The following is a 23,815-nucleotide window of genomic DNA, read 5'->3' on the forward strand; positions in this document are numbered from 1 at the left end:
TATATATATATTTTCAGCAGTTTCCTAAAACTGGCAGAGTTCTATAGGACAGGGTTGCAATTACACACAATATACCTCCCAATTTATTTTGATAATATTTGTACAGTTTCTTACTTCAGTGGCCTATCTCCAAACACAACTCCATTAAAGGCAAGGGCTCTAGGAACAGAATTTTGGTCAGCAAACTCGACAAAAGCAAAACGTGTTGGTTGAGTCTCATCGCCTGCCATCCGCACAAACTTGACTTCTCCAACTTGCTTAAAAAACTCAAGAAGCTGATCGGCTGTAGTAGTCTTTAAAGAGAAAGAAAGAGGGCTTAGTCAAGGAACATCACGTGCATTCACTTATAAGCCTGCCCCATATCCTTTGACCCAGCCAAAATAGATACCCAAGTCCCAACTACAGTACTGTAAACTCCTGAATGACACTCTCCATACTGCATGGTCTGTCCATCTAATGCAGACTATAAACCAGGAAGAGACAACATGGTGCCCTTGAAATATTTATTGAACTACAACTCCCATCAGTCTCAGACAGCATAGCCAATGGTCAGGTATGGTGGGAGTTGTAGTCCAACTACATCAGGAGGGGATCATACTGGCAACTTCTGGTATAGATCATCTGAGAGGGGCCTTGTGACCTGTGTGTTGTGCACAGCACCATATTATACAAGTTGGGAGGAAAAGTAATCATTTTCAAGCTCTTGCAGGCTGTATAGAGTCTGTAACTAACCTCTGTACACAGCATCAGGGAAAGGCCTGATGCAGCAGATGCTCTTTTAGTTTGCTCAAAATCAGAGCTATCAAGCCATGGAATATAAAGCTACACTTTCCATTAATGCAGGTGTGGGGAACCTTGGGCCTTTCTGGTATTGAACTACAGTTCCCATCATCCCTGGCCATTAGCCATGCTTGCTGGGGCTGATGAGAGCTGTAGTTCAGCAACACCTGGACAGCCACAGGTTCCTCACACCTGCATTAATGCATCTACTGTAGCAAAGACATTTACCTGGGAATTCAAGTTTCCAACATATACAGTCCTCCTAATTTCATCAATCTTGGAAGGATCCACATTGCCCATAATGGGCGGCTGCGGTATGTCTCCAATGGCTGTAATATTATGATCCAACGCTGCTGCTGGTATCGCACCCAGTGGACCAAGAGAAATACCAATCTGAAAACAGAGGATAGTTTTTACAGAAATAAGTATGAAAAGTTTTCCTCCCACTGTGGACTGATTCAAATTAAATTCACCTCAAAATTTAGGACTGTTAGCACTAGTCCTAAAACCTGCTGTTTGATATGTGACCACAAACCATCTTGGCTGACCAGACCAAGTAAAAGGAAAACTGTGTAAAAAGCTGTATACACTGTCACTAATATGTCTTAAAAAGAGGAGTCCTCTTCTATGTTTACCAAAAGCATTACTGCATAATTACTTCAGTCCTCTTTCAATTCTAGAAAGTTTAGCACCCAGAAGATGGTAAATCTAAGAGTACACAACAACACCTGGAGTCCATTTTAAGGTTATTTCACTCTACAGATGCTGTAGCTTTAACATTATGCCAGCTTTCTCCCCCACCCAACTTTTTTTTATTTTTTGCTTAACATTCAGCCTGACAAGGAGTTCTGGAGAACTCTAGATATTGCTCATTGTGTTGCGACATTCAGACTGGTCCTAATAATTTCAAATAATTGAATAATTTCAGATTCAAGACAATTACTGCAATCATTACCATGTAATGGAACATGCACCAAAACAGAACTGAATAGCCTGCATCCCCTTTAAGTAGAATTATTACATGAATATCTACTTACCGAACTCACGGGTGGTGTTGGTATAGGAAGCAACCCTCCACCAGGAATCAGGCTTGTCATTGTAGGAGCAGGAGCCAAGAGGGAGAGGGCTTTGGCTTCATCTGGAATTTTACCTGAAGAAGCAAATATTTTTGTTACTAAAAGTAACGCCACCTCCCATGTATTATTTTTCTATTATTATTTTTTTTACCAACACCCTTCAACTTAAAAATAGTAAAGAAAAAAAATCAATCTATGAGAGCCTTACAAAAAAGAAAATAATTCCAAGTTTTTCCTTTGCCCCTGCTCCACTAGGAACAACAAGTGAGCAAAACTAGCATTACCGGATTATTACTTTAAAAACTGAACAATGTAGACAATTATTTAACACTTTGAGCTATGGGTCACCTGTACTGGAAACTTAATGTTCATGAACCAAACGATATCAAGCATGGACGCTTTCGCAGGACGTTGTTTTCACGGTGATCGAAAGTTGTGTTACACATGACAACCGTTCGTGTTGGCTGCATCACTAATAGCACACAGAACATCAGATACAGAAAAGAAGAACATTTTTTAAAGTTTAATCCCCAGAAATGGCAAATAACCAAATCAGTCAAAGGAAAAAAAAAGAGGAAACAGGAGTGTGCTAACCAAAATCAGCCCTTTTTGTCTGCTAAAATAGCTGAGTGAAAAATGTTACCAGATGACTGCCTTTTGTCAGTCCAGTACAACAACTCAAGCAAGGCAAGAAACCTAGAACCGCACTGATTTTTAGCTTAGGTACTTCAACTACCCAGTTTCCTTAACATCTGGAGGTAGCAGGGCATTTACCAAAATATTTGTTCAATCTCATTGGTCCAATGCAGACATAAGCATTTATGTCTGAGTGCCTAAACCATTGTTAAGCACTACACCTTCATCACGTAAACATAACTAAGGTAGTATGACTACCTGTCCGGCATCTTTATTTGTCAGGTGACAATAAGTTCTGCTGATATCCCTATATATTTTCTCTGGAAGCATGGCTGCCCCTCAGTAAAATAAACAATAATGTCACTATATGTTTGGGATCTTAACCCAACATTTAGTACTAATTATAATCAACCACTGCCTGCACTGGATTATTACTTAAAATGAACTTGACTAAAGCGCGCTTTAAATCTAACACACTTAGTCTTTCCTTAAGATATCCTAAGAGCTGCTAAATATTGTGATTTCCATTTAAGCTTCAGCAACTTGAGTTTTAAAAGCCATAAAAAATTCTAACACACACAAACCAGAATTATTTGAAAAACTGACCAGAAATTATTACCTGCACGTGGCAAAGCACTCTGCCTAGAAGTCACCTTTGTCTGAAGTAACACTAAGTGTTACTCGTCAAAGTAACAACAACCAACCTAAGCCACTGAGCCCTCAAATCACCTGGTGTTTTAATGACATTTCCAAAGAGAGAGAGATAGACCCTTTTGGTAGTTTTTTAAATCCCTACCCACTAACATCCTATCTGCCCCTCTCCTACTGCTACAGTCCTCATTTCCATAGACAATCAAAGACATAATATGGGGCAAACTTTCGAACTACTGCATTAACTTCTGGAAGGTTGCTACACTTCAGAAAGTTTCTGGTGTTAGAAGCTGCCTGAAGACCTAAACTGTGATTTTCAAGTTCCTTAGGCAATCTGAGTTTGTGAAGCATATAATTACAAAATAAACCAAAGCCAATACTAAGGCAGCAATAAAGAATTCCAATTAAAATTTTAATAGCTTCTTATCCAGATAGAGATCAATTATTCCTGATTTTTCTTGGGCAAAATACAAGGCCCATGTGTAAGAACCAAATTATGGTCTAAGATGTACACATGAATTAGCCAGTGTCTCTCGACTACAATAAAATTCAAGTACATCAGTGTTCTGATAGGTTGCTTCAAGATCAAGATAATACATGGATAAAAATCAATGGGAATAAATAAGACCACTTCCAAGCTTAAGTACTACAAGTAAAGGCTTTTTCAGACTTTACTAAAAAACAAAACTCATCATCAAAACTGAAACATCAAAAATTCTATGTCTGATCAGAACGAAACTACTAAACGTAAACTAGAATCCAGAAAACTAGTTTCACACACAACTACAACTTCTCTGCAACAAAACTATTCTTTACCTAAAGAGTATCTTTTGTTCCTAACTATACATATATCTATACATTTCTCAGCTTAGTGATGAATGGAGTTAAAGTCCACAAAAAATAAAAACATATTTCAGTAGTTTCAATCTCCACAAAATATATCCATATTTGTTGAAACTCCTTTCTATGTATAAAACACTAAGCATTGTCAATGGCTAAAATGACATTCTTAAAAGCAATGATATGAAGTGTGCACGCGCAGACGCAAACACACACACATACACACTTCGCATTCATTCAGAGCTAGACCATGTCATTTTAAACTGATTGATCGCTATAATTATTTGTGTCAATTTACTTGCGTCAGTTTAAAACCTCTAGTGTCTTACCCTCACTTGAAGTAATCTTTATATCTTTAAAAAAAATATTCAAGTGGCTTTAGAATAACTCTAAATTTTGGCTCGTTAGCAAAATCAGCAACTTCAGGAGGATCTATTTTTAACAATATAATTCCTTGGCTGCTTACATCAAATTCCCAGAAATTTCAAAAATCTTTATTGAAAAAGAGAACAATGAAAGAGATGACATTATCAATTTGCGCTCATCTCTACTTCAGAGAAATGTAACAGAAGAATGTTGGTATTTTTCTTGAGAGTTTTACACAGAAAATATTCAAACTTGACAATGAAAACACTTCTATGATGTGCCTCTGCTGTATCTAAGAATATGCCATAAGCATGAGCCAACTGAAGAGAAAAATTAGTCCAGCTTGCCGTCTTCCCATAGAATGCTACAGTAAAGAGAAGACAGTATATAAAACAAACACTGGTCAATACTTCACATTCAATTCACGATTGAGTGTTTTCCAGGCTTTCTCCTATTTTTTGAGAAATGAATTAAGAATATTAGTATTATTTATTTCTTTTCAAAATAAATAATACGACAGCCAATTAAACAGGCCAGGTATAGGTATTGAAAAAACAATGTCCCCCCTGTTCACATACTCACCCAACCATGTGGAAGCATTTTCCTCACAGAGCTCTCTCATATGGTTTCAGCATTCATATACATACTGCCACCAAGAACACAGTGGGAAAGTGGCTCCCAAACAACTCAGTGAACATGTGAAGGGAGCCATTATCTTTTTAGATATGGGAAACCAACTTGCTATGGTTGCTTAGTAAGAGAGCTTCTGGGAAGGGAGGGGGAAGTATTTTCAGAGGACAGTCTTCAGATTGTAGTCCAGAAAAGCCACATATATCTAAAAGCTTCAATAATATGGATCACTTCACTTTTCAAATAATCCAATTCTAGCCAGATTTACTCAGAAGTAATTCCTATTAATTTTATTCATCTTTTATTTCTAACTATGGATGTTTAGGATTGTATCTACAATCTAACTACAAAGTCTAAACTCTGGAATTTTTGGTTGATCTATGAACAATTTCATAGGGTCAAGTTTAAAATGAATCATGAACTCTTATAACAGAACACCATTTTTACAGAACTGAAGAACCAGCTCACAGGTAGAAATGAAAGAATTAAAGCAAAAAAGGGACAAAATTAACAAAAAGAAGAGAAAAGAAAGCAAAATAAAATAATAAAAACAGAGACAGGGCGTCCATCTTCTGCAGGCCAGACTCCGCTCTCATTCCCCCATGAAGTTGTCACTTGGCGGCAGGTTTAGTGGCATGGCAAACAATGCCTAACTCAGGCAAGTGTAACAGGTCTGCCTTGGCCAGTCTAGTCATCTAATAATGCACAAATATCACACAGAGAAAACATACAAAACCAAATTAATAGTCAAAATCCATCTTCCAGAAAATGTGGACATAAAAAAGTTCAGAATGATGGTTAAAAGTGGCATCTCTGATACATTTCAATATTGGCCTCTCTCAAACCAGAACAAGTTTTTTCGAGAGATTTCAGTTATACATACAATGGAAAGGGGCCACATCTTGACAATGTAATGATGTTTTTTTGTTTTTGCCAAAGTCACAATATTGGTTAGTAATGTGAATAGTGGTGAAGTGTGTTTGTGTTATACATTGAACACCAGTTTAATGCCCAGTGCGGGCCTTCAGAGAATAATTTCTGACAGACAGAATAGAAGTATTTTTTAAAAACTGTTGAATTCCTTCTCTTTCACCCCCACCCCCATATCCTTCTATGCCAGGTTTCTAGACAATTATCATCCCCGCAAGAAAATTATTGTGCAACATCTGGATTTTCCAAGAGAGACCAGCCACTAGTAGGCAAGCGTAGATAAAACAGCACATTATACCAGTGCTCTTACAGTCTGCTCCTTTTCCCCATTTGGTTGAAGGTAAATTCAAGGAAGATGTCCATAAAGTTTTAACCATTGCCCAGACTATGCATTTTCTAACTAAAATGATTTGGACTTCTTATTAGTAGTCTAAAAAACACATCATTAGAGAACTATGTTGAGATGTTCCTCTTCAGAAAATGACATCTTTGAAATTCCTTGCCTGCATGGACTACCAGTCCTAATTAGGGATGAAATCCTCTGCAAGCTTACCTGAAAGTAAGCCACTTTGAACTCTTTGAGTATAGTTGAGTAGGATTGCACTGTAAGTGCTATTTAAGAAGCTGTACAAGCAGCAATTTTTAAGGTAGTTTACGCTGCCAGGATAAATGTCCATTATTTAGCATGTTCTTTATTTCCATTTACAGGTTTAAATAGGTAATGTATGCTTTCTAGAATTGTAAACTGTACCCAAACACAGCATTAATGATCAGCACTGTGTATGTATATATGTATTTATTCTATTTATTATTGACTCTAGATATTTTATTATGACATCATGTCTCTCTGGCAAGTCAACTTTGGATGTAAACTTACACACATTAAACATTGTGTAAGCTTTGTGTAAGCATGCAAACAAGTTTGTCTGTTATTTTATTGAGCATAACCCTGTCTTCCAACAATTTATCAGCAGAAATAACAGGGTAGAGGAGCACCACCATGCACCCTGAAGCAATTGGGTACAAGGAAACAAAAGGAAGAAGGATCTTCTTTTTTATAGTTCCCAGGGTATCCCTTCCTCACCAGCCACTTTCCATCTGGAGGGTTGATTTTATTACCTTTACTAGTTTGAAATAGTTATAGTTGTGCTTAGCTATTCTTCTCTCATGGGAGTTACAAGAGAGCAAACGAAAGACCATGAAAGCAGGGTAGCATAGGACACTCATTTGTTCTTAGTACAGTAACAGTGTTGTTATCAGATAGGCAAGTATAAAATATAAAAACTGTTCTTCTCCATGCCCAAAGTATCAGTCCCAAAACAAAGAATAACAATCTCAGATAAAGGTAGGTAACCTTCATATACTCTCTTGACTTTAGAAATTTGGTTTTAGTTTGGTGAAGCTATTCCAATAACACCAGGGCAGAGAACCTGTGGCTCCCCAGATGCTGTTGGACTAAAGCCATGCTGTCTGGGTCTGAGGCCCCCCACAATAATCCTAGCTATATCACTATAGAGTCAGGGCATACCAGAAATGGGATAAAACAGTGCTTTGGTGTATTTCCTATCAGCATATCAGTGAGGCCAAGAGGTCTTGCTGTCTGGGCAGCACAGGATATCCAAACATACTGCCCAGGCTTGCACCCAAGGGAGGTCACTTTGGTGCTGCTAATACAGCGGTTTTCTTCACCCCTGGAGGTGCACTCCACTGTCTCTCCAGTCAGATGGATGCCAACAAGTGGTGCCATTCCTGTCCCTGAATAAACCATGCTAAGAACCAACTCAGAGCCACAAATGAAAACTACTGAAAACTAAAACAAAGGGCATAACTGATTGGTTAATGGTACTTTTAAGGCGTTAGAATTGACCGCTGGAAATTTTGCTCTTATGTATTTGCAACATATAGGTAAGAGTAGGCACAGATCTCCCTACTCCAGAAATGCATGTATTCCTGCTTTGCCAGAGGGAAGAAGAGAGGTTTTGTTTCTCGGAACATATATACTAAGAATAGAACTGTAGTGTCATGCACACTTTATACTAAAACTCCATACTGGATGGTATGGGCAGTATCCAACTAACTCTTTTCACCAGCACAAGGATTTCTGCTTGCGTAACGTAACTTCCTCCCCACATGTATCCAGTGCCCTCTCCAAATCTGCCCTGGAGGGGTGGAGGAATAGATTTAGGGAGCATGGCGGGCAGGTGATTAGAAGGTCAGTTGCACAAGTCATCTACCTTGCTGCGATGGATCAACTTAGTTAGATACTGCCCTACATGTGAACATTACCCAGTTTAAGTGAAGAAAGGGAAATGGTAAGTAAAGAACACAGAAACACAACTCTCAAACAGAAACCCCCATGATAACTCTTTGATTTTTTTGTGCTTTTAGCGCATATTACATTTCCACAATCAGAAAAGCCATATATCAATATTTCTAAAAGAAATTCTGAGGTCCACAGAAAGGCACACTCTCCAGGCTGCAGAAAGCCACGTCAATGGTGCTCCACAACTTCAAACAATCTTGCTAGAAGACATGACACTCAAGCCTGTGATATGGCACAGAAGCACTTTTTCTACTGCATTTGAGATTATGTCACCAAAGTCATATTAATTTACCATAATAAAACATTTTAATTAGCAATGTAACTGGGTAATGATAATGTAACATAGTTATGAATGTAAGAAAAAAGACTGCAGGTTTTATTAATTCTGAAAATACCCAAGAATTCTTGAAAACTGTTCAGGATAGAGAGCAGAAATAAGGGTCAATAAATTTCAATAGATGTATTCCCTTTCTCTGTTATAGGAAAGTTCTACTACAAGGATACGTTTATATATCTGCACTGTTTTTATCTATTTTGGAATTGAAACCCTAAAGCTTAGTACCAAAACTTCAGCAATAAATGTTTTGATACATTTACGCATAGGAATGGATGGTCCTGATAGCAGACAACGGAACAAGCATTTCCACTAGTGCAATGGGCCTCTCCCTCTCCCCCACCACAATGTATGCACCTGAAATTGGCTTGGGGGTTTGGGGAGAATCCCAGAACAGTGCACTGGGCACAGAAATGCTTGTGCTCACAAAGCTTGGTACTAGGTTAAATTCCTCCCATACTCTAAGCCTGTAAGTATCTTGAGTTAATGACCTCCATCCTTGGCTCACAAGACCACCTCTAGAATTTTGTTTTATTTACTCCCTTTCATTTCCCTTCTGTTCACTGGCCAAGATCACCTTTGAACTTCTGCCTGAACAATAGGAGTTAAGTGCACCTGTGGATCTTGGCTGATGCTTCTGAGACACTTCCTTTCTACCAACTAGGTTCTGCTGGAACAATTCCCTATCTCTGTCCCTTCCCACATGTGCAAGGTATTCTGACAGAATTTTGTCCTCTCTAAACTATGACTAGAGAACTGGAATTCAGATATATACCTATGCAGCTAACAGACCCAAAGCTATTACTGGCTCTATCATTTATTATCTGAGCAGCTGAAGTCGTCCTTAACATTACAAGGTGATTTGCTACACAATTGTGAAAGCAGCATAAAGGCATACTTACGATCACATTAAAGCTAGAGAACCACCCAGTTATTCACTAACAACTCGAACTTAGGAATGCGTTACTAATGAGTCATTAGGATGGGATATACCATTACTCTAATTAAGCCCACCCAAGTAATTCACTACAATTGTTTTTGAATCCTGAGAATCCTAGCTTACAACCAAAATAAGAAAGTAGGGTCTAGCTCCTACTGTATCAGAGGTGTGTGAATATGTGATTGGAATTTTCTGATGTAGTTTCACTTCCATCTGTGTTGCCCATTCCTTTTCAGACAGATGGCTAGGACAATTTTAGGATGAAGTTGTCAGTGTGCAGTTTTAGTGAAAGAAGCAAATGTTCATCCTTGCAAAAGATAAATGAAACATGACCACATTTTATAAGAGAAAATGCCCACACATTTCAAACCTAATGTAAAATATATTTTTAAATTCCATACAAATTTTAAAAAGAAAGTGTCTTCCTTCCTACCAAATTCGCTTTTATTACAAGAAAAGCAAGATAAGTAATAGCTTCAACGCCTTCCCAGTTGCTGAAAAAACACAAGTAACAAATTCACAGAACAGAGACTATCAAAACAAAGGTATAATCTGAAATACCAACCTTCAGCGCAGGGCACAACTATCAGAGCTCTGTCAATAAAAACCGTGTTTGTTAGATGCTGGGCCACACCAACACTTGAAGATTCCCGAAACTTAATATAACATACTTTGGAGGAAAAAGCAAGTGGTGCGTTGCTGCAAGAAAAAGAAAACCAATTAGATGCTGTAGTTTTGATCTATTTTTGCTAGTCTTATGCAACTATAAATATTAATGCAAATTTAATTCTAAAAATTACAGGCCTACAGAACATGAAAACTGAAATAGGTTTTCCACATAGTATCAGATTACTTTAGGCTGGTACAAATATAACTCTAACTTATCCATTAACTACAGTTAAGGGATCAGGATGTAAAACTGCACTATATCCACCTACAGGTTCTCTAGTTCATGTGAACATGTTTCATCAATGCATACACAAACCCTTTACCATGGTTAGGAATGAACACTGAGCAGCCTTAATCATGGTCAAAAAAACCCTGAATTCAGCTTTTAGAATCTGAATTACTATACCTAGCTTCTTAATCACAATTAACAATCATGATCATGTTGCATCTGCATTGGTCTTTACTTTTTAATACAGAATGTAAATAAAACTCTTCTCCTAAAAATAATTCAAATACGAGCAAAGAAACATCCAGTAATTAAAATATAATTTAATTATAATAAATATAATAAATATAATATAATTCAGTAATTAAAATATTTTAACAGCATTCTGTAAATGACCGATGCTACAGTTAAATGAAATAAAATTGTACATTAGGCAAACTTCTGCATGTGCTTTAAGATCTTCAGTTAAGATTTTTAAGAAATGGTGGAACACTTTTATAGCTGGTATCCTTCTGGAAACACAGCCAATTCCTTTAAGAAGAAGTCTCTACCATCCATTTGATGCTGAATCTGCACACTCATTTTTAATCACCCTGGCATAAACTCTACAAAGTATCATGGGAACATTTTAATATTTCAGTATTTGTCAAATGCAGCCACTTCATTCCGCACAAGTTGACACCTTGAACTCTTGGGGCAGTCGGCTCTCCCATGAGCTTAAATTAATAGAACCTAGGATTGTATAACATTGTCTGATAATATTCTGATTAAGTCTGCGAAGACTAGATCTTAAGGAGTATGTTTGAAGAGTGAAGGTGAACAGCATCAATTTATTTATGATTGTAAAATCCCAAGAAATCTGTGAAAAGCTAGAAAGGATCTCTCCAAAATAGGTAACAGGAAACAGAATGGCAGAAGAGATTCAATATCAGTAAGCGAGAAGTGGTGCACAATAAGACAAGTTCCTGGTTGCACATCAAAAACAATGGCTTCCCATTACTTCTAGGCTGTTTGTGTATTTTAAGCCATATTTTAATTAACTGTTTGTTTGTTGTTGTTTCTATTACGTTTTATTGTAATTCATATTTGGTGTTAGCCTCCCTGAGCCCAGCCCTGGCTGGGGAGGGCGGGGTATGAATAAATTATTATTATTATTCCCAGCAAGCACAAGGTGGAAGCACTAATACCAATTAAAAGTTTATTCTGCTAACATCCCATTCATATTTACACATTTGAGTAGTCCCAAATCTCTCTGCCATTTACAAGTGCTTGAGGGAAAGGGGGGGGGAGGCAAAAAACATAAAATCACTTAGTAAAATACAACGAAACTTTCCCTCATGCCTTGTTAAGAAATATGGTCTACTGTGCATCCCTTACAATCCCTTCCTATGCGTACTTATTGGAACCTTATAATGTAAGGACCATTAATTTCAATGATATATGTTCCCAAGCTGCATGCAAAGGATTGCAGCTTTACAAGGAAGCAAGCGCTGTTGATGTGAATAAGGCTTACTCCCGAGTAACTAGTCACTAGCCTAGCAACGCAGTGCAAGGAACGAGATTCGGGGGAAAGGAAAGCAGGATCCCCGAGGAGCCAGATTTCTCCTACATGGCGTCTTTGCTAAACGCAACGCCGATGAGAGCCTCGAGGAAGCACGAAAAGCGGCTTAGGCCTCTAGGGAGCCCGCATTTCGCCTCCGCAACCGCGGCCTTTCCCAGAACCATCACCCAGAGAAAAGGAGAGAAACGCTGAAGGACTGCGGCTGAGGAGAAACTGGCAGGTTTTTTTGAGGGGGGGGGGGGAAACAGTCACTGGCCGCCATCTTAATTACGGGCAGCTTCTCCTTCTCGTAGAACAGATGCTGCCCAATGACGCAACCACTATGAAGCGAGACGCTCGGCACCCGAAAGCAAGATGGCGGGCGCGGCATCCGGTCCGTTTCTCGCTCTCCCCTTGCCTCAAGGATTGTCATTCCCGCCATTCTCTATGGCCCCGAGGGCCCTGCTCGGGCCTCAACTTACTCCGGAGGGTAGAGACGCAACTCCTCGATGTCACCTAAGAAACCGAAGAGCGTTCGCATCTGCTCGCTAGTGACCGCCGATGATAAATTGGTGACTTGGATAACCGAAGTAGGGGTCAAAGGGAAGCCGAGAGGCACCCCGATGCCGCCGCTGTTCATCATGATGGCGGCAAGTTTGCTGTCTCGGCCGAACTAACGCACAGAAGCGAGGAGACGGAAGTCACCACCGAGAAAGAAACGGCGGAGCTTCCTAGAGCGTCCGCACTCGCGCAACTTCCGAGAGAACGCGGCTGCGCCCTGGCGCTGAGGCGGCCCGTTGTTCGTCTCCTCTATGCGGCTTTTAGCTAGAAAACGGAGGGCTTTTTTTTCTGATTGTTGAGGCAGTGCAGCACCTGAGAGACGGGCAGGGGGTGGACGGACAAAAAATGTCGAAGCATATGGAATAAACAATCCCTAAATTGCACTATACGCAGTGCCTCCTGCCCTTTCCCTCTCCAGTATCCACATGCACCGCAGTTGACGCATTAGAAGCCTCAAGTAGCAGAATAGATTTCCCTGTTAGGTGAGGTGAATTTTTTGCATATCCCACCCCCCGTATTAAAAATCAAAAGAATTGTTTTTTACAAAAAATGCCACAACAGGGAGAGGTTTCATAGATGGATGGGGAGAGAATGGATGAGAGAGCAGGCTCTCCAAATTGTGCTGGACTCTACATCCCTGACCATTTTCCATGCTGGATGTGGGCTGATTGGAACAGGCGTTCCAACAACATCTGGAGGGCCACAGGTTTCTCGCTCCTGTCTAGATTTTGTGTTTTCAAAAATGGACAAACAGCCCTTACTGCTGATTTGCTGCAGTAATCCCAGGTGCATCCTGCACCTTGCATCCACTTATGGCTAAATCAATTATGCCTGCGTAATCTCTGCACTCCCAACTAAACCGGGGGTGGGGGAAATCAAAACTGAGGGCTTTGCACCTGCCCATTGGGAGAGACAGGAAGCCCAGAACACTTGTTCTTTAGATGTCCCTTTTATGAAGAGGCACGTAGTAAGATCTTGGATCCCCTACTGGTGAGGCTCTCCGACCTCCCGCAAAAGCAAAAATTTGACCATTTGCTGTTAGGCAAAGATCAGAAGATGACCTGGATGGTCGCCAGATTCTGTGTACAGATCTGTAGGTGCAGACCATCGCCCAACTCAAAATAGTCCGGCATGAAAAGCCCCAAAAACGGCTCCATGGGTGATTCTGAGTCGACTCCCTGGGACAGTTTATTGTTTTACATTGTTGCTAAATTTAGTGTTGTACATTGTTTTAATTGTCTGTTTTAACCATATCTGCACAGCAGTTTCTAATGTTGTGAGTGTCCTCTATTTAAGAGGCTTCTACTCTGCAGCCTTGAGATCTGACTGGAGAGCATTCCACAGGGCAGGCGCGACTGCGGAGAAGGCCCTCTGCCTGGTTCTCTGTAATCTCACTTCTTGCAATGAGGGAACTGCCAGAAGGCCCTTGGAGCTAAATCTCAGTGTCTGGGCTGAATGATGGAGGTGGAAACACTCCTTCAGGTCTAGTATTAGGAGGGTGAAAAACTATCTATTTGCTTTCATCACACAATGTGTCATTAACCTCAGATGTTGCAACCTTTTCCTGAGAGGAAATTTACAAGAAAAACAAAATCCTTTGCATGAGTTGCTGAGCTCTTCGTATGGGGCTGCTGCTGGGCTTGCTCTGTCCATCTCCTGCTGCTGTAGTAGCAGCAGCAGAAAAGATGAGTGAGCAGCAGCTGCTGTTAACCAAGGGCTGAGAGGAGGCTTGTGACTACAACAACTACAACAACAAAGTCTACATGGACCACACCACCAAAACCACTAGCTGGGTCAACCCACGGGATAGGTATGGAAGGATGAGTGGGAGGACAAGAATGAGCAAGTGAGCAAGTGTCCGAGGTCTCCCTGGCCAGGAGGGGAGCAACTTAGAGGCAAAGTATGCAGTTTCACATGGCTCCATCTTGCTTCTCCTGCAGTTACGCTCAGTGCCAGACGTTGGGCTCTCACATTTCAGTGGCGCCCTATGTAACGCTAAAATTTGACGCCCATTCTATAGCATTGTTGTGAAGCCCCCTGCGGCACAGCACCCACTGTGGACAAACCAGTTGCACTACCCTAAAAACACCTCTGCCTGGTGGCGTGCAAAGACAGGGAGGTGGGGGGGGGGATAGGAAGCTGACAGATTGTGAGGGACCCAGGAATTGGGGCCAATCAGTGTGAATTTGGGTCAGGGCTGAACTATTTTCAGTACCTGGTCTCCACTCCCAAAGATGAAAAGTTGTAGTAGAGTTTAAAAGGGATCCCTGAGCACGTGCAAAGTGCCTTTCCCTCTGCCCTTAAATAACTAAGAGATTTGCATGCACACAGAAGAGAGCATTAGCCCCTGTCCAGTGGAGTGGAGGGGTGCCAATACAGATCCTTGCCAAGTCCATAAGGGACCCTAGATATACCTCTGGTGTCCAGTAAGGCTGCAGTCTTATGCACCCACTGAGAGTAAGCCTCATTGAATACAGTGGGACTTACTTCTGAGTAGCCATGTATAAGATCACACTGTGCCACTGCTGAATCTACTCTTCTCCCAAGAGAAGAGTACAGATTCATCTAGAGCAGGGTGTAGCCAATGTGGTACTTCCAGATATTCTTGGGACTACAACTCCCAGAATGCCTGTGCTGCTGGAAGCTGTAGTCCAACCACTTCAGGAGGGCACCATGCTGGCTGTTCCCAGAGAGGACTAGTGTTGTACCGCCTGTAAAAAAGCTAATCATTTATCAGATAACTGCTCTACAAGAGCTAACTATTGCAGAGGCTGCGCTCTGCTCCTTAAGGTTGGGTCACTGGTTCTCCCAGAGGCTTCCTGCCAAAGTTCTCCCAAGGTTGCTATTGCAGGCATAATCACCCTCAATGCTTGACAAATTGCCTCCCACACGCCCACAGGATAGAAGAGAGAACACCAGCCAGATCAGTCCCATCCAACATGACCAATGGTCTAGGATCATCATCTGCCTCACCATTGGTTTGAGGCAGCACTCTCCTTCAAAGGGACTTAAAATCCAATACAAATAAGGAAAGGGTATTTAAAACAAAGAGAAAAGTCCACGAATCTCTGCTTGATTATAGAATGTTATCAGTGGTAGATTCAAATGATTTAGAAAATTTCAGATTGATGTAGTGAAATCAGTAAATTACACAGCGATTTAAAGAGCATTAGTTTATTATCTATTCTCCATGTGTTACTTCAGAAACAATTTAATTATATACAAAATTTGGAATGCTGAATAAATGCTGATCAATAAAAACATTACATAGCTGCTAATAAGGGAATAGTTACTTTTTTAAAAAGTAGTACATCAAATTAATGATAAAAGGCTTGATTCTGTGTGTTGCTTATTGCTATGATTGTGTTCATAGGATGTGTTCAATTATATACACATTTTTGAAACTCCAGTCAAAAAAAGTAAAAAATGTATTTACACAATAAATATGTGGGGTTTCCCCCCAGAATTTGTAATTTGAACTGATTCTTTAATGAACTGTCATGAAAAGAATATTGAGTTGACAAATACTTTATTCATTCGATGCCAAAGCAACCATGTGTGCAGATATATCTTATCTGACAAGATGAGAAACATTAAAAATCCATGGCTTCTGAATAATGATCTTCTGTTTTGAATGAGCTTTCTTCCACAGCTTCATTTCACCATCATCCAACACAAATGGTATAATGCATCCAACATGTCTTTTTTTTTAAAGTATCATCAATGTTTGATTTCCAATATACTTTTTCTAGTTCCTTGCACCAAAAAGTAAAATAAAATAAAAAAACCCAACCCCTAGAAGGCCACAAAGTTTCTTTAAATTCTCTCAACAAACAATTATTCTTTTTGGCAACACTATTGTACAAAGCTATTCAACTAAATTAAATTCTAACAGCATGGTTTACACTGCTTGTTATTTCATACAAAATTGAATTTGAACACTTTATTTCAACCTGATGTTATCAAAGATAAATGGTGTCCATGATCAATAAAGAATCAGTTCTGATTTGGGACTTTTTGCCCTTACCATGATTATAGTTTATGCCTCAAGTCCTCAGATTAGGACTGATTTGTGGATATTCCCTTTTAAAAGGCTGAGGTTACTAATATAATTAAAAGCAATGAATGTAAATTTTTGAATTCTCAATAAAAAGTAGAGAAATTTAAAAGACACTTTTAGAAGCATGGTAACACTGAAGCCTGCCATTATATAGCTATGTTTCTCATTTTCTTTAAAGATTAACAGCACACAGAAAATAAGTGAACTTTACCAAAATACAGCACATTTTTGCTAATATAAAAATCAATTCCTATGTAAATATTAATGAAAATCAACTAAAATTAATGTACAAAGAGTTGTTAAAGGGTTTCAATTAAAATTATCAAAAACTATACACAGTACAATATGCAGGTGATAACATCTTTGAGTGCAATATCATTGGAGTCTGTGTATTTAAAAAGTACTGCCTTTATCTGTTAAGTATACAGGTTCCTTTCTGTTCCAGCACATCTTTCCAAACACTATAGTAGGCTGGTGCTTTTGCTAATTTCGCTTTAAAACTACCAATTTCTACTTATTAAAAACTGCAGTAACTGAATATTGCTCCAATGACAGATTAATAATTCGCCTTTAAAAAAACAGTTATTGGTCTTCTATGGCACTTTTCTCTGGTCCATAATAACCATGTATTACTTATTACCCTATAGGTTAGGCAATCTCATCTCTGTTATAGAAAGAAAAAAGAGGAAAATAAACATAATGTTTGCCATAAACAAAATTAAATATGTATAATCCAATATTTTATACAAGTAATAAGGAACAAAGGCAGCCTGTGGTAAATCACTATTACGTTAATATAGTTAGAAACCCTTTAATGACTCTCAAGTGTCTAGTTCACATTTAATGTCACCTGTAGGAACAGCCCTTTGAGAAAGATCATTACAAACTGGTGGGTCACAAGTCCCCATCCCTTTGCTCTACAACTTCCCAACAGCAATTCTCCCATCCCTCTGCAACAGTTTCACTGGCTTTGGTTACCTAGCTCCAAACGTATTGTTTCCTTTTAGTCTAACAAGGCAATTCAAGGCCAAACAAAATCTTTCCTAACCCTTTCCTGAACCATTTACTTCTGGGCAGCCCAGTCCCCACAGGCCTCACTGCCATGAACCCCATTAAAAAGAATGAAGCTTTTTTCTGGCAGAGTAAGTTAGAGGTTTGGAACATGCACACATGTGATAGATATATAGGTGATGAGTTACAGGCAACACAGTTTTTTTAAAAACAAAACTGGCCATTTAGTTTTTTCTTTTTCTTTCTTTTTAAAAAATCTATAAATAAGTTGAAAATGGAGTATTTAATACAAGGCAGAAGAAAATCACCCTTTTGCACAAAACTGGGGATTTCCGTAACAGACAGGAGTCTCTGGGCACAACTCCACAGCACAGGTGAAAAAAGTTGTGTGATTAAAAACACTCAAAGTTAAATTAAAGAAAACAAATAAGACAGTCAGTTGATGTGATATGAGCCAATCCTGTAGAACTCCCAGAAGTGTATTTATAGTCTCTCTAAAAAGACTTCACATTTTATTGCATTTTTCTATGGTAGATATACATTCTCATGCTAACTCGTTTCCCTCTTTCTTTCTTGATTCGATACTTTCGCGGCCATTTTACCTGGCCTTTCAAAATTATCCCAGCCAGCCCCACCTTCCATCTACCCATTCATCTGTACAATATGCACATAGCAAAGCCAACATATCAAATCTTATCCACATCTACAGAAGTGGTTTCAACAAAGACATTAAAACCAGGTGAACAAAAAAATAAAGGCAACAAACAGCTACAGGACAGAAAGCCCTGCCATCTGTCCATTGGCTACAATGGAGGCTCCTTGTACACAAAGTTTAGTTATGTGTATGCGTTATCCAAAAATAAACCTACCATCTGTACAAAATACACCACAGGTTTGTTTTTGGAGGAGTGATTTTTGATTGCTACAATGCTTTAAAACCCAACAAGGTTGACTACAATATGCATTTCCAAAACTGTTTTATCTATGTTCTTTACAGTGGTTTCCCCCCTATAACCACAAGATTATTTTATTACTGTACATAATTTTAAAAGTTTTTGTATATAAAAATAATCAAAATATTCAGTTTCCCACAAGTCCTTCAAAGCATCACGTGGACGTTTCTCCTTCCTCCACAGTATTTAAGAAAGTTCTCGAACAATGATGAGTTCCACTGTGTTCTGAAAAGTCTTTAGTAAGGATACCGCTTGTCCATGATCAATATTGATGAAGCTATATCCATTAGCCTGGAAAGAAGATTTAAATCCTGTTAAGTATAGAGGAAAACCTTTTCAATAACAGTTTATTTTATCTGTTTAGCCAACTCTAAATTTGATGGTTGTTTTGAGAATGTGAAGTGACAGCATGCTTCAAAGCAGTTGCAAGAACCAAAGAGAAGGTTAAATTGATAGTGTGGTATGCTGATACTGCCTGGGTTGTCCTGATAGATGGTGTATACCAGGGATGTCCAACAGGTTGATCCCTGCGAGGTTTTGGTAGATCATGGGTTGATCGCTGGCTCCCTTTCCTTAGTGCTGTTGAAACTTACTCCTGCCCCGCCCTCCACTCTTGTCTGATCAGTGGAAGGGAAGACAGAGCTTTCTCTCTGTGTCTGTTTTCATTCAAAGCGATATTATTGTTAGTGACTTTTTCCCGTTGGCCCTAGCCTTTAACCCCCTCCCCCAATGTAACCTCCCTCCTAAGAAAGCATTTGCATAAAAATGGGGCTCTTCTCCTCCCTAACTCAATAGCTCAATAACTTTGACCTGAACCCACCCAAAATGGGGATAGATCAGATTTTAATTCTAAAAGTAGATCGCAGTCTCTTGGGAGTTGGCCACCCCTAGTGTAAACCATGAGAAAAACAGAAGAAATGCAACCCTGATAATTCTCTTGGACCTTTCAGAGGATGTTATTACCCACTGGCCATGGTATCCTGGAGAGGCTCTTTGCACTGGTAGTTTAAGTTATGATGATAAGGTGGTTCCACTCCTACCTGGAGAGCCAATTCTAGGCGGTAGTTCTGGGGAACTACTTCAGGGTTTTGTCATGCCCCCTCCTTTCTAACATGTATATGGAATTGCTATGTAAGATGCCACCAGTACGCTGACAACACCCCTCTCCCCACCCCCTCTCTTTTATTAAATTAAGGTGGAGCAAAGTTCTGTGGTTTACAGACAGTGCTTTTTTCTGGGGGGATGCAGGGGTATGCATACCCCTAAACATTTTGTGAATCTAAGTTTGGCCTCATTGAGGGGAAGTATTTCAATACGAGTAGGAAAATGAGAGTACCCCTAAACATTTTTCAAAGGAAAAAAAAGCACTGTTTATAGGTATAAAACTTGTTCTGGATGGACTTGTCTTGCTCCTAAATTATCAAGTGTGTAGCCTGGACGTAAGTCCTGGATCAAGCTATGTCACTGCAGGCCCAAGTAGCCTCACTGGTGGTCTCTCATGGACAGAGCTAGCCCAGCCTCTGTTATCCATGCTCTGGTAGCATCTAGAATTCTCTACAATAATTAGATGTTTGTGTAGTTGCTTTTGAAGAATATTCAGAAACTTGCGATCAGAAGTGACGGAGCGGCTAAGGGATGGGGAAAAGAGACAATATTTTGAAGGCTGCTATAGTGATCAACATTAATAATTGGTAAATTGCTTTAAGCTACATTACCTGAATAATTTTATCGCCTGGCTGCAACAGTTTAGATGCTGGTCCTTCAGGCTGTACCCTGGTTACAAATATACCCTTCAAGTGAACAGGAAACAAATATTAAATACATACATGCTTGTTTATAGGAACACAACCCTCTATATCTGCAGATTTTGACTTTTATATTTGAATGACAGATTCTCTGCATCATCCTAGAAGTTGTATCAAAAACTGTGCAAGGCAAAGTCCAAAGTCCCACTGTGCATGTGCACAGTGGTTCAAAATACTGGGCTGGCCTTGTAGTCACTATTTCAAATAATTTCCCCTTGTTTTTGTCTTATCCAATGCTGCACTAGGAATGCAAGATATTTGTTCCATGGGCTAGAAAAACAACAACATAAGTCAGTGCTTTTTTTCTGGGGAAACACAGGGGTACCCCTACACATTTTTTTAGAAAAATGCACTGACATAAGTGAAGTTAGCCACAACAGAACAGCTTTCTGTTAACACCTAATTTGGCTTAGCTGCCTTCAGGTTAGAGGGTTTGCTTTGGAGTAAACATTCTCCTTCTTTTCTTAGGCTTTCTTCCTATCTTACCAGCATTCAATTGACCCCAGAACCCCACTATTCCTCCATTTGTAAAACAAACAGCATCCAGCAGGGAACTGGGTGATATGAAACTCAGTCATAATCAGAGCAGATCCACTGAAATTGACAGACTTAAGTCAATTGATTTTAATTAGTCTACTCAGAGTATAACTAATGCTGAATATTACCTGTTTATTTTACCATACGTAAGTATGGTAAATCATACTTTTGAAAGTAAGGTTTTAAAAGAGAAGGCTGGCAAGCCTTTCAATCTCATCACTCAAAAGAATTCTCTGGATAAGGCTTACTGCTAAAACCTTGTGTTGTAGGGAATGTATTACATATTGGCCTATGATACGAAGTTTGGCCTATGATATGAAGTTTGCTTTATTAAATTAGCCAGACTACCACGAAACTAAAATTCATCAACATTATGGTAGTTCTATAATTTCCTCTGACAACAGAAATTGTGTTTTCCGAATACCTACTTTCCTCAAGTTTAACCCTATCTAGCCTGTTTTTCTTTTTCTTAAGTAGTAATTATTACATATTACATCTTAACAATTCTTTGCACACAGAGCTAAACTCAATATTGGGCTTATGAGGTTCTTCCATCTCCACCATCTCTCTCTTCCTATTGTGTAGCTGGTTAAGAAAACTGCACAAGAAAAAGAGTGAAAAATAATGTTTATTAATGCTGGGGGTGGGTGAAGTGCGTGTATGTGCACACAGAAATGCAACTGTTTACAACTATTTGTTTATTTATAGTTAATATAGTCCATCCTTCTTCCCAAAAGGAAGCATGGGAAGTCTGAAAGAAAAAAATACATTAATGATAAAAACCTTTAAAACATCAAAGTTCCTCCTCAATAAAGACAGCAACAGTTAATACCTCCCAAACAATAACCATACCCCAAGAGACTGGATCTATTTAATACTCACATCATCATCAGGCCTGAAGGGGTTTCCTCTGCCACCGGTTCCTCCTGATATACTAAATCCAAGCTCTGGATCCTTTTCAATCCTCACTCTTATCTAAGAAAATCAGAAAATTGATTTGTTCTGCATGTTCAAGTTCATGGAAAAACTGAAGCCATTACATAATCCATTTTTTATATCACATAATACTATGCTTTACTTCTATATTTTCAAGTTCACCAATGCTTTAAAATCTTTTGTTGTATTTCTATTAAGTTTTATATTCTTTGTATTTGTTTTATAAGTTGTATGGGTTACTCAAAGTGAAATACTTACTAAATAAACAAACAAATATTTCTCTAAGCATGTTGGGCATATTCCTGAAAAAATTATATGGAAGCATGAACAACAGTGGTAATAAGTGGTGGAACGCTCTGTCACAAGAGACTAGGGCCCTGCGGGACTTGACATTTTTCCACAGGGCCTGCAAGACAGAGCTGTTCCGCCTGGCCTTTGGTTTGGACTTGGTCTGACCCTTATGTTTCCCTCCCCTTATGGTCTAGATTTTTCAGCTATTTTAAAATGAGGCTGCATTTTAAACTGCATTTTAAATTGGGTTTTTTTCTGACCCTCCCCCCCCCCGTTTTTCCCCTATTATGTTTTTACTGTGTTTTTATTGGGGTTAGCGACCCTGAGCCTGGCTCTGTCCGGGGAGGGCAAGGTATAAATAAGAATTATTATTATTATTATAAAGGTGACAGGTCATCAGTAAAGGACATTTGCAAGGTCTCAACCAAGTAAATGTTTCCAGTGCTTTCCAACAACAATCTGAGAATTTATTCATTAAGTCGTAACTTTTGCCCTTACCTCTTGCTTTGACATCTCGTGGCTTTGCCTTGATGGACCCTGGGACTGACTATAGGGTGGCTGATGGGCAACTTTAAGCATTAGATAATCAATTAATTGCTCTCTAGAAGGATGTCTTGCCACAGTTGTTTGGGCAGCAGGATGATGGATTTGGCTATAGTTTGCCTGAGGTCTTGGAGGCTGGCACATCTGCCCATTCGTCAAAGGTATCTGAATAAATGAATAATTCTTAAGCAACATTTTACATCCGCAAGAATATGTATATATATTATATTGATGCTCAGCTGATAATGATTTTTCAACACTTACAAGAGATTTTGTTGTCAAACATGTCTGTTGTATTCTTCTTTTTAAAAAATCTAATAGCATTATACACAAAACAAATGGGAATGAAATGCATTCTCCCCCCCCCCAACTTTTGTTTAGTACAAGCTAGACCACTGGGTAATGGGCTAAACTAATCAATTAGGGAATATATAATTTTTTGGGTGGAAGTTCTCATAGATTTTTGAATTGCTTTTGAAGTTTTAGTATATTGCTTAAGGTTCTCAAAGGATGTGGCAGGGGAAGATAGCAAATGTGATGGTAAGATCCAAGGACAATCAAAGAAACATTTAAACATTTCAGTGTACTATAGTATAGTATATAAATTTTGGTGTACTATAGTATAGTATAAAAAAAAATTCTTTTTTATTTGCAGAACATGAATAGATATCTTTTCAAAATCAGAGCAAGAGCATCAAGTGATTCTGAAGACAACGTGGTTGTGATCCAGAACTACTGTTTGAACAGAGAGCTGGAGAAATCTCATTTATAATTATATTTTGTGAATGATTCATGTTCTTAAGTTGCTGCACTGTTTTATACTTTCTGGATGTTCCATGATCATATTAAAAGTAGTTGTGTTCTATGTTATAAATTAAGCATTGCTAGAAGTTGTTTATTTTTGTTTTCAAATGTATTTTTATCAAAAAATTCAGTGTGGCACAAGAAAAAAATTATTCTGAAAGTGTGGCGCAGAGAAAAAGGTTTGAGAACCACTGGCTTATATGAATGCATGAATAATGCATTTATTTCCCCCCTCTAATTTGTGGCAGTTAAGCTTGAATAACCAAATGTGTGTTGTAGTTGAGCCTTTCATGATACAACAAGGCACTGGAGTTGCAATTCTATACACAGCTATCCAGAAGTAAATCTCACTGAGTCCAATGTGACTTGTTTC

The 23,815-nt window shown here is 39.0% G+C and overlaps 2 protein-coding genes and 1 long non-coding RNA gene across 10 annotated transcripts in view; 1 reads left to right on the forward strand and 2 right to left on the reverse strand.

Moving 5' to 3' along the window:
* The window catches only part of SREK1 (splicing regulatory glutamic acid and lysine rich protein 1), a 28,175-nt gene extending 15,547 nt beyond the window's left edge, over positions 1-12,628 (reverse strand). For 2 of the 7 annotated variants that reach the window (XM_081212792.1, XM_081212791.1), the window contains exons 1-5: positions 12,424-12,628; positions 10,072-10,205; positions 1,818-1,930; positions 1,009-1,173; positions 115-293 (exon numbers count right to left, since the gene is read on the reverse strand). In XM_081212792.1, the coding sequence (XP_081068918.1) occupies positions 115-293; positions 1,009-1,173; positions 1,818-1,930; positions 10,072-10,205; positions 12,424-12,584 (752 nt within the window). In that variant the 5' untranslated portion in view covers positions 12,585-12,628. Of the gene's footprint in view, positions 1-114; positions 294-1,008; positions 1,174-1,817; positions 10,024-10,071; positions 10,206-12,423 lie in introns of those variants that run through there. The other 5 variants (XM_081212797.1, XM_081212793.1, XM_081212796.1 and 2 more) reach the window with 5 other exon arrangements.
* Positions 12,629-12,775: 147 nt separating this feature from the next.
* On the forward strand, positions 12,776-23,516 carry LOC308597470. The gene is made up of 2 exons (XR_014013017.1): positions 12,776-12,984; positions 23,294-23,516. It is a non-coding gene; the product is annotated as an uncharacterized lncRNA (long non-coding RNA).
* ERBIN (erbb2 interacting protein) overlaps positions 16,015-23,815 on the reverse strand; it is a 91,702-nt gene continuing 83,901 nt past the window's right edge. For both annotated transcript variants that reach the window (XM_081212641.1, XM_081212640.1), the window contains 4 exons: positions 22,594-22,803; positions 21,751-21,843; positions 20,242-20,316; positions 16,015-18,817 (listed from right to left, as the gene is read on the reverse strand). In XM_081212641.1, the coding sequence (XP_081068767.1) occupies positions 18,713-18,817; positions 20,242-20,316; positions 21,751-21,843; positions 22,594-22,803 (483 nt within the window). In that variant the 3' untranslated portion in view covers positions 16,015-18,712. The remainder of the gene's footprint in view (positions 18,818-20,241; positions 20,317-21,750; positions 21,844-22,593; positions 22,804-23,815) is intronic.

Source organism: Podarcis bocagei (genome assembly GCF_964188305.1).
Source record: "Podarcis bocagei genome assembly, chromosome: 11".
NCBI lineage: Eukaryota > Metazoa > Chordata > Lepidosauria > Squamata > Lacertidae > Podarcis > Podarcis bocagei.